The 10,982-nt window shown below is 55.4% G+C and overlaps 1 protein-coding gene across 1 annotated transcript; it reads right to left on the minus strand.

The window, feature by feature from the left end:
* Positions 1 to 197: 197 nt before the first annotated feature.
* Positions 198 to 6,939, minus strand: Lag3 (lymphocyte activating 3). Its single transcript, XM_090325107.1, has 8 exons — positions 6,679 to 6,939; positions 6,140 to 6,287; positions 5,733 to 5,995; positions 3,535 to 3,804; positions 2,599 to 2,874; positions 1,116 to 1,358; positions 632 to 762; positions 198 to 356 (listed from the first exon to the last, which is right to left on the minus strand). The coding sequence occupies exons 1-8, from the start codon at positions 6,734 to 6,736 to the stop codon at positions 228 to 230; spliced, it is 1,518 nt and encodes a 505-aa protein (XP_090181233.1). The 5' UTR covers positions 6,737 to 6,939; the 3' UTR covers positions 198 to 227.
* Between the last annotated feature and the right edge of the window lie 4,043 nt (positions 6,940 to 10,982).

A 10,982-nucleotide genomic window follows, 5' to 3' on the forward strand; every position in this document is an offset into this window, starting at 1 on the left:
AGCCTGGATAGAAAAGTCCCTGAGACGCTTGGGGAAAAAAAAAAAGCTATGAATGGAGCTGTGGGTCAGGTGGTAGAGCGCCTGCCTTAAGCAAAAAAAATAATAATAAAAGGGGGGGGACAGTGTCCAGGCCCTGAGTTCAAGTCCTAGTAGCGCTGCCGCTACTGCTGCTGAGTTTATTGGCACCGATCTGGGGAGATTGGGGGGGGGGGCTGGGTCCGAGCACCTCAGAGCCACTCGGACCCCAGCTCTCCTGGTGACTCTAGCTCTGGCTCCATCTCTGGCTCCTCCATCTTGCTGGGGGCCTCAGGAGGGCGAGTCTCCAGCTCTAAAGCAGAAAACCTTCTTTGGAGCCACTGTGGGGAGAGAGACGATGGTGGTGGAGAGAAGAAGAGGGAAGCGTGGAAAGAAAACAAGTGGCCTAGTGCTTCCGTGCTCGCCTAGCAAGCCTGAAGCCCTGGGTTCGATTCCTTAGTGTCCCAGACACAAAGCAGGAAGTGGTGCTGGGGTTCAAGTGGTAGAGCGCTGGCCTTGGGCAAAAGAAGCTCAGGGACAGCGCCTAGGCCATGAGTTCGATTCCCAGCCCACACAGCACTCTGAGGGCAGACGAGACATTCAGGCCGTAACTCACCTGCCCTTTCCAGCGGTGAAACCCACACGCTCCGGCCACCACGAGAAGCAAGGAGAGAGCGCCCAGGGTGAGAAGGAGAGCCACATGGCTCCCTCTAAGGGGTCCCGGAGCTTTCCCGGAATGCCGGGCCCCTGTGGAGAAAGCACGGGCTCAGCGAGGGGCCAGTGGCTGAGCCTGTCATCCCAGCTCTCCAAGGAAGCAGCAGAAAACCAGAAGTAGGGCCGTGGCCCAATCAGAAACATCGGAGACCTGTGTTTCCAAGGAGCCATCAAAAACCTGGACGTGGAGGCATGGTTCAAGCAGTAGAGGACCAGCCTTGAGGGGGGGGAAAGCTAAGGCCCAGAACTGGTGCACACACACACACAAATACTCCGTACCTAGAAGATCACAGATGCCCCACTGGAAGGCACTGGGGGAAGTGGGGGGGGGGATTGCATTGGGGTCACAGTTGGGAAGAGAGGTGCTGTATTTGGGGGCTTCTCACCTTGCCTGGACTCCTGCAGGTATACTGCTGCTCCGAGAAGCCTCTCCTCCTGGTACAGCTGGCACTGCCAGGACTGGGAAGGGAGCCCAATCTCCCGCCCCTCCAGCCAAGGTCCTGGGGCCGTCGTCCTCTGGGATCCGGGGGCCAGGAGTTGCCACAGGAACTTTTCCCGTCCAGATGCTGGGGTGACCTCACACCGCAGTCTCGCCGGCGAGCCGCCAGGCCCAGAGGATTGGAGAGTCACTGAAAAAAAAGAAAGACGGGCGTGAGCCACGCAGGAGACTGAGATCGGAGGATCGGGTGGTTCAAAGCCAACCCAAGCAGGAAAGTCCGTGAGACTCTCATCTCCAACAAACCACCAGAAAACCAGACGCGGTGCTGAAGAAAACCAACGCGGTAGAGCTGAAGAGCTCAGGGACAGCGCCCAGGCCCTGAGTTCAAGCCCCACAACTGACAAAAGAGGAAAAAGAGAGAAAAAAAAAAATCGGAGGGAAGGGTCTGAACCCTGTTACTTATCGCCTATTACGGGTTCAGCTCCGAGTCTTCTCCTACTCTCCCTGTTTTCTTTGTAAATAAGCCAGCCGTGGGGCTCGAACTCAGGGCCTGAGCACTGTCCCTTGGCTTTTTTTCACTCATGGCTGGCGCTCTACCACTTGAGCCACAGCACCCCTTGCGGCTTTTTCTGCGTCTGTGGTACAGAGGAATCGAACCCAGGGCTTCAATGCCTGCTAGGCGAGCTCTCTACCATTAGGCCACACTCCTGGCCCCTCTGAACCATTGACACACAGCTTGAACTCAGCCCTGAGCGTGGCTTCAGGTTGGCACCGTACCATGTGAGCCAGTGTCTCCATTCTAGCTTTTTTTTTTTTAGAGTCTCCTGACTTGGCTGCCCTGGGGTTGGCTGGCTTTGGCTCCTGATGGGCTGGCATGACAGGATTGAGTCACCAGACTTGGCCTGTTCAAATGCTTGGAACCCCTCCGTCTAAGCTCAGACCCGCCTCTTCCGGAACTCAGGGCAGGGAAGCCCCTTTGAACGCAGTGGAACATTTATTTGGTGACTCAAGGGAGATTTTCAGTTTCAGTTTCTTTTTGGGGGGGACTGGGGGTGGGGAGGAGAAGCCAGGGCTGTACCCCAGGGCCTGTAGTCTCTGAGCAGACAGGCTGCCCTCCTTGGCTTCCTGAGCTAGGAACGGTTTGTTATTTCTTTGTATTGTTTTTGTCCCTTGGGGGACTTGAACTCAGGCTCTAGAAGCTGTCCCTGAGCTCTTCCGCTCTAGGCTGGCATTCTATGCCCTTTGAGCCACAACCCCACCGTCCCCTTTTCTGGTGGTTCATCGGAGAGAAAAGTCTCCCGCAGGGACCGGCCTCCAAGTCCGATCCTCCGACCTCAGCCTCCTGAGAAGCTGGGGTGACAGTCACCGGCACCCCTCTTATAAAGCAGCGTCCACCCCCCTCTCCCCAGCCTCCACCGCCCCTGGCTAACCTGTAATGACTGCCAAAGTGATGGTGGCCTGGAGAGATCGACCCTGCCAGGGCACGAGGCACGTGTAATTCCCAGCCTGTGCCAAGCTGACGGCTTCCAGTCGAAGGGTGAAGTCACCATCTTTTCCAGCCACTTGCACATCTGGACCTCTCCCGGGAGGGACCCACTTAGCAACGAGGGAAGAGGGGTTCCCCAAGCCGGGGGACAGACGGCAGGGTAGCTCTGCCCTGGAACCTGCAGCTGTGTACACGGTGAGGGGAGCCGGCGGCTCCAGGCCTGGAGAGAAGAGGCAGAAGTTCAAGATCAACTGAGCCGGGCACGGCACCCTTTTGCCTGGCATCCCAGGTTCAGCCAGGCAGAAAGTCCATGGGAGCCTCTAAGTGTGTGTGCGTGTGCGTGTGCGTGGGTCCCTGGCCTGAACTCAGGGTCTGAACACTGTCCCTGAGCTTTTTCACTCAAGATTAGCATCCGACCACTTGAGCCACAGCCCAATATCCAGTCTTTTGTGGCTTCATTGCAGATCAGAGTCTCCCAGACTTTCCTGCCCCGGCTGGCTTTGAACCATGGATCCTCAGGTCTCACCCTCCTGAGGAGCTGGGGTGACAGGCGGGAGCCCCCGTGCCTGGCGAAGAGAGAATTTTCATCTTCCATAAACCAGCCCACAAAACAAAACACGAGAAGGGCCGGGAGCGCGGCCTGGTGGTAGAGCATGCATGAGGACGCAGGTTCAATTCCTCAGTAGCACATACGTAGAAAGGCTGGAAGTGGTGCCATGGCTCAAGTGGTGGAGCACCGGCTTTGAGTTTTAAAAGCTCAGGGACAGCGCCCAGGCCCTGAGTTCGAGTCCTACGACCAGTACAAAAGAAATCAAGATGCGAATAAACAATCGTGGAGGAGACGGTGGCTGGATGGGCCTGGCCCGGCCGGAGGACTCACCCAGCACCGTGAGGTTGTGCGTGCAGCTCACACTGAAGCCGTCCGTGTAGGCGAGCACGCAGCCCCACGGGCCCGAGTCCGCGGGGCTCACGTGGGAGAGGAAGAGGAAGCTCTCTGCCATGTGCTGATGCAGGGATTCCCGCACGGGGACCCGGCCGAGGCCCTGGCCTCGAAACCACCGCACGGAGGCCGGGAGCTCGGGGCGCTCGAAGCAGCACTTCAACACGACACGGTCGGAGGTCCAGAGGGGCCCGGGGGGGCTGACGGCCACTGTTCGGGGACAAGGGAAGAGGCTCCATCAGTCCCATCCAACTGCAAGGCCGCCAGACTAGAAGGGTCTGGAAAGGGCTTCTAGAAGGTTCTGGAAAGAGCTTCCAAAGGGCTTCTAGAAGGGTCTGGAAAGAGCTTCTAGAAGGGTCTGGAAAGGGCTTCTAAAGGGCTTCTAGAAGGTTCTGGAAAGGGCTTCTAAAGGGCTTCTAGAAGGTTCTGGAAAGGGCTTCTAAAGGGCTTCTAGAAGGTTCTGGAAAGAGCTTCCAAAGGGCTTCTAGAAGGGTCTGGAAAGGGCTTCTAGAAGGGTCTGGAAAGGGCTTCTAAAGGGCTTCTAGAAGGTTCTGGAAAGGGCTTCTAAAGGGCTTCTAGAAGGTTCTGGAAAGGGCTTCTAAAGGGCTTCTAGAAGGTTCTGGAAAGGGCTTCTAAAGGGCTTCTAGAAGGGTCTGGAAAGGGCTTCTAAAGGGCTTCTAGAAGGGTCTGGAAAGAGCTTCTAAAGGGCTTCTAGAAGGTTCTACAAAGGGCTTCTAGAAGGGTCTGGAAAGGGCTTCTAGAAGGTTCTGGAAAGGGCTTCTAAAGGGCTTCTAGAAGGGTCTGGAAAGGGCTTCTAAAGGGCTTCTAGAAGGTGCTACAAAGGGCTTCTAAAGGGCTTCTAGAAGGGTCTGGAAAGGGCTTCTAAAGGGCTTCTAGAAGGGTCTGGAAAGGGCTTCTAAAGGGCTTCTAGAAGGGTCTGGAAAGAGCTTCTAAAGGGCTTCTAGAAGGTTCTACAAAGGGCTTCTAGAAGGGTCTGGAAAGGGCTTCTAGAAGGTTCTGGAAAGGGCTTCTAAAGGGCTTCTAGAAGGGTCTGGAAAGGGCTTCTAAAGGGCTTCTAGAAGGTTCTACAAAGGGCTTCTAAAGGGCTTCTAGAAGGGTCTGGAAAGGGCTTCTAGAAGGGTCTGGAAAGAGCTTCTAAAGGGCTTCTAGAAGGTTCTAGAAAGGGCTTCTAGAAGGGTCTGGAAAGGGCTTCTAAAGGGCTTCAAGGGTCTGGAAAGGGCTTCTAGAAGGTTCTGGAAAGGGGTTCCAGAAGGTTCTGGAAATGGGTTCTAGAAGGTTCTAGAATCATGCTGTTTAGATTTGCCCACTCTAGGCAGAAGCTGGTCAATCTCCTCCCCCCTCCCCAAAACAAGAAACAAAAAAAAAAGTAACTCAGGCAAGAACTTCCATGAGACTCGAACTCAGGGCCTGGGCGCTGTCCCTGAGCTCTTCCGCTCAAGGTTCCCGTCCTACCACTTGAGCCACAGCGCCTCTTCTCATTTTCTAGTGGTTAATTGGAGATAAGAGTATCCCGGACTTCAGCGCCCAGGCTGGCTTTGAACCGTGATCCTCAGATCTTCCTGAGTAGCCGGGATGACAGACGGGAGCCACCGTGCCCGGCTTCCATGAAACTCTTATGTCCAAAGAACCAACAGAAAAGTCCGAAATGGAGCTGTGGCTCAAGTAGTAAAGCGCCAGTCTGGAGCCAAAAGAAACTCAGGGTCAGTGCCCAGGCCTCGAATTCAAGCCCGATGACTGGCACATAATAATAATAATAATAATAATAATAATAATAATAATAACAACAACAATAATAATAATAATAATGATGAAGTCTTTTTTAAAGGCCCGGTTTCCTTGGCTTGACCAACCGTTCTCTTTCCACACACCTTGCCAGGGACTAAACTCACTCCTGACACACAGAGTGAAGGTTTGAAATGAATCACCCCTCGGTCCTGTCCCCAGGCTGTGGGTAGGAAAAAGGGGGGTTCTGGGGGGCGCCCCCCGCCTCCCCCAGGCTTCTCTGGCCTGTCAGCCCCCTTTCCCCCTTTCAGGAGGTCGAGTCACGCGCTGGGCCCTCCACCCGCCCCGATGGGGGTTCGAGACCCCCTCTCTCATCTCCTCCTCTCCCCACCTACTCGAGGCCTGACCCAGGCGCAGGCGCAGGTGGCAGGAAAGGGTTTTGTCGCCCAGCTGCACGGTGGCCCGGTAGTGGCCGGCGTCGGAGCGCAGGGCTGGATGCAGCCACAGAGAGAAGTCCCCACGCTGGACACCCCGCTCCGCCAGCCGCACCCGGGCTCTCAGCGGCGGTCTCCCCAAGTGCAGGCCTTCTGGAGACACACTCAGCACCATGTAGCTGCGGGAAGCGGAGGAGCCCCCAGGAGTGGGGGGCGTTGGGGTGCTGGTCCAGAGAGAGAGAGAGAATTGGAGTGGTGAGATGCACCCCTGTAATCCTGGCTGATCAGGAGGTGGAGATGGGGTCCCCGGCTGTGGAGGGCTGGCAGGGATGGGGGGTGAGGGAAGAGATGGTTTTGGGGGTGCATACCTGTCCGGTTGGTACTTCCAGGTGAGACCTACGCGCCCCAGAAGGCTGGCATCCGGGAGGGGCCATGCAAGACTGCAGGGGAGGCGGGTAGCAGCTCCCACCTGGGCCCACACTTCGGGGACCCCGTCCCCTTGGCCTGAGGCCCCCACTGGGGGAAGAAAAGAGGGGATGAGGCCATGAGCCAGGAGTCGAGGAGGAGAGGCCCTGCCTAGCATGCACAAAGCCTCCGGGTTCGAGTCCTTGGTGTCCCATACACAGAAAAAGGCAGAAGTGGTGCCGTGGCTCAAGTGGTTGAGCGCCAGGCTTGAGTACAGAGAGGCTCAGGAACAGCGCCCAGCGTCCTGAGTTCGAGTCCCAGGACTGGCAAGGGGGAAGAAGAAGAAGAAGAAAGGAAGGAAAGGGAAAGCTCTTAGGATGGAAGGGATCTGGGGGGCGCCATGGGGGATCCCTGGAGAGAAGGTTCAGGGGTGTAAGGGATCAGAAAGGGCGCAGGAGGACAGGGGAGGGAGGCCTGGAGCTGGAGTCCAGCCTCATCTTACCTGGCAAGGCCCCGAGCAGTAGAGGAAGCAGCCAGCTCAGACCCCGAGCCCCCTGCATCTCGCGCTGATGGCCTGAATCATCCAAAGAGGAGAGAGATCTGGGGGTGGGGTGGGGATTTGGGGAGCTGGGGGACGAAACAGGGGTTCTGCCAAGAGGGGAGGGAAAGAGAGAGAATCGAGAGAAGAGACAGCCGGGAGGGTCAAGGTTCGCAAGCTGGATTCTTGGAAGAGTTGTCCAGATTATTTTTTTGGGGGGGGCGATCCTCTTGGGGTACCCCCAGAAAACCTGGCAGAGCAGAAGCAGAGAGCCGAATGGGGTGATGAGCTGGGGTGCTGTGCTGCCCAATTTCTTCCCCTGTCTCCACTTCCCCTACCCCCCCTCCCCGTGCCCGCCCCCCCACCTCAAAGTTTCGGGTTCACTTCGTGACGGAAAGTCTGAGGGGGCTGTTTCCTCCAGAGGCACCCTCAGTGCTGGGGTGACACACCCTTTGTTTATTTCCTCCGTCCTGGGGCTTCCCTCCACCAGAAGCTCACCCCGATCCCACCCTGGCTGGCTTGACCTTAGGACCTGGGCACTGTCTGTCCCTGGACTCTTTTTGTTCCAAGCTGGCGCTCTACCACTTGAGCCACGGCGCCACAGCCAGCTTTTTGGTGTTTCCCTGGCGTGAAGAGTCTCATGGACTTTCCTACCTAGGCGGGCTTTGAACCGTGATCTTTAGATCTCTTGTCTCCAAGGAATCACTATCCAAAAGCAGACGTGGAGGCGTGGCTCAAGTAGGAAAGCGCCAACCTTGAACCAAAAACAAAAGCCAAGTGAGAGCCAGAGACCCTGAATTCAAATCTCAGTCCTGGAACAACAGTAACCAAATAAACAAGAAGTTCTTGCTCCTGGGGAGTGGAAGGCAGCCGGTCAGGAGGCGGGCTCAGGAACCTTCCAGAAGCCCTGGAGTCTCACTCCCCCAGAAGGCCTGGCTTGCCGGAAGCTTCTCCCTGGACTCCAAGTCTTTCCCTTCAGGGGCGGGACTTCCTGTTTCTACTTGGCCTGGTTCAGTCAGCTAATGCTGCAAAGATTTCCACTGGACTCAGCGGTGTCAGGCTCGTGTGGTTTGGGGGTGATAGGGGGGTGTTTCTGGGAAGAAGCACCCAGGCACCCCAAAGAGCTAGGTGCAGGGGGCTCCCTCCTGTCACCCCAACTACTCAGGAAGCTGAGATCTGAGGACCGAGGTTCAAAGCCAGCCCGGGCAGGAAAGAACCACCAAAAAACTCCAGTAGGAAGCCGTGGCTCAAGTGGTAAAGCTCCAGGCCCCGAGTTCAAGTCCCAGGAAGGGCACAAAATAAACCCAAATAAAACGCCTGTAAATCCCCGCTCTTTCAAGCTTCCCTTCAAGTTTTTATTGTTACAGAGGTGATGGTCTGATGGGCTTGGGGCCGGGAGTGTGGCCCTAGTGGTAGAGCACATGAAGCCCTGGGTTCGATTCCTTGGTGCCACAGGCACAGAAAATGCCAGAATGGTGCTGTGGTTCAAGTGGTAGAGCACCAGACTTGAGTAAAAGAAGCTCAGGGACAATGCCCAGGCCCAGGGTTCAAGACCCGGGACTGGCATAAGTAAGTAAGTAAATAAATAAATAAATAAATGTGTCGGGTAAAGAGGGGGGTTATTTTTGGACAGTCTCCCCCCTTCCCTCGCTCTCTCCCAGTTTTCCCCTCGTCTTCCCACCCACAAGTTGTATAGTTCACTTTTTTTTTTTTTTTTTTGCCAGTTCTGGGGCTTGAACTCAGGGCCTGAGCACTGTCCTTGGACTTTCTCCAGAGCTTGACCACCTGAGCCACAGCACCATTTCTGGCTTTTTCTATGTCTAGAGTACCAAGGACTCAAACCTGGCTCTTCCTGCTCGCTAGGCAAGCACTCTATCCGTAGGCCACACTCCTGGCCTACATTTTTTTTTTTTTTTGGCCAGTCATGGGTCTTGAACTCATGTCCTGGGCACCGTGCCTCACCTCTTCAGCTCAAGGCTAGGAGCCACTGCTCCACTTCCAGTTTGCGGGTGGTTCCCTGGCAATCAAGCGTCTCAGGAACTTTTCCTTCTCCAGGCTGGCTTTGAACTGTGATCCTTACATCTCAGTCTCCTGAGTAGCTGGGATCGTGAGCCACCACACCCGGCCAAAACTCTCCTTCTGATCTGTCTGTTCCTTCCTTGCTCGTACACTCTCTGCCTGTCTGTCTGTCTGTCTGTCTGTCTGTCTCATCACCCTAAGTGCATTATTCTGTCTGTCCTGTTTCATGTACCTGTAGATGAATATATATTCATATATGTGGATATGTATTTTAAATATGTTGGTATGTTCAACTGCATTTCAGCCCTTGTGTTTGGTTTCCTGACTCACACACACACACACACACACACACACACACACACACACACACACACACACACACACACACACACAGCCACCGTCTCTGCTATCTCTGCAGCAGGCCTGGGGCCTGGGTGACTGTTCTGCCCAGACCCGGGCGCACACCGCCCCCTGCTGGCAGACGCAGGTCGCACACTCCCGCGTGGAAGGGCTGCAGGTCTGGGCATTGGTGCTACATGGCATGCATGCATGGCGGGGGTGGGGGTGCCATCTGCCCTCTGCAGGCCATGCTCACGCGTCTTGTGCAAGCCACAGGAGAGGCGCAGAACGATGCATGCTGCAGAACACACAACTGGGGCCCTGGCAAGGTGAGAACGCCTGGCCTGACAAAGGACAGAGCTGTGGAGCAAGCATAGGGACAGGCGGCCACTGAGTCCCTGAGGGGCTGCAGGCTCCTCCAGCCTCCTTTCAGCGCCTTTCTCATGGGATAATGGCTGGGTGCAGTGTGGCAAACCTGTAATCCCAGTGGCTCCGGAGTCCAAGAGTTCAAGACTAGCCTTGGCAACACAGGAAGACCCCGTGTCTCCCATCAAAAGACAAACAAACAAATAGCTGGGCGCGGAGGCTGTCATCCTAGCTACTCAGGAGGCAGCGATCTGAGGATCACGGTTCAAAACCAGCCCGGGCACTAAAATGTCTGTGAGACTTTTTTTTTCCCTCCAGTCCTAGGCTTGAACTCAGGGCCTGAGCACTGTCCTTGGGCTTTCTCAAGACTAGAGCTCTACCACTTGAGCCTCAGCACCACTTCTGGCTTTTTTCTATTATGGGGTGCCAAGGAATCGAACCCAGGTCTTCATGCATGCTAGGCAAGCACTCTACCACTAGGCTACACTTCCATGCCCCCTCTACCGCCCCATTGTTGTTGTTTTTTTTTTTTTTAGTGCAAGGTTGGTGCTCTACCACTTGAACCACAGCTCCATTTCTGCCTTTTGACTGGTTCATCGGAGCTAAGTTTCATGGACTTGCCTCCTGGGCTGGCTTTGAACTTGCATTTTCAGAGCTCAGCTTCCTGAGTAGCCGGGATTACAGGCTTGAGCTACGGTGCCCACCTGAGCCCGAGACATGACTGCCACCACCACATAACGAAGAAAAGCTGGGGGTCGCTGAGCTGGCTGCTTTGAAAGGAATGGGGTCAGGGTGGGGGTTCCTCACTGACAGTTTGATTCTGGGGTTGCAGGTGTCGACGGTTGAGCCCAGCCTCAGTTCTCCTCCTCACCCCCAAACTCCATGAGGCTTGGGGAGCCTGGCTCATCCCCTGGGAATTGCCCAAGGGGACCTTTGAACTTGAGTCCTGGGGGAACTGGGGTGAAACGTGCCTGTAGTGAGAACCCCTGGCTTCCTTCTCTTCTAGGGGTCACCCCTGACCCCTCACCACTCCCCACCCTCTAGTCCAGGCCCTGCCCCCAGCTCAGCTCCCTGGGTATGGCAGTAACAGATGCTTCTAGAAAGGAGGTCACCGCAGGCCTGCACCTGGGCTCTTACGTTCCTTTCTTGTCTGATCAGCTGGCCTCCATCTCTCTGTCATGCTGACTGAGGGCTGGGGTCTCTCTGGACCCCACCTCTGCCTCATACCTCTCATCCCAGCTACTCAGGAGGCTGAGATCTAAGGACCAGAGTTCAAAGCCAGCCTGGGACAGGACATTCCATAAGACTCTTACCTGCTGTGAACCATCAAAAAGCCGGCGGAGCTGTGGCTCAAGTGGTAGAAGCTCTAGCCTTGAGAAAGTGCAAGGACAGTGCTCAGGCCCTGAGTTCAAGACCCAGGACTGGCAAAAAAATAATAAAAAAAAATAATAAAATGAAAGCATAGCTAAAATTATTTGCTTATTTCCTTTCTTGTTCTTTTAAATTCATTTTTTGTGGTGCTAGGTATGGATCTCAGTCTTCCA

This window comes from Megascapheus bottae, chromosome 37 (genome assembly GCF_031878675.1).
Source record: "Megascapheus bottae isolate mThoBot1 chromosome 37, mThoBot2.hap1, whole genome shotgun sequence".
In the NCBI taxonomy this organism is placed as follows: Eukaryota; Metazoa; Chordata; class Mammalia; order Rodentia; family Geomyidae; genus Megascapheus; species Megascapheus bottae.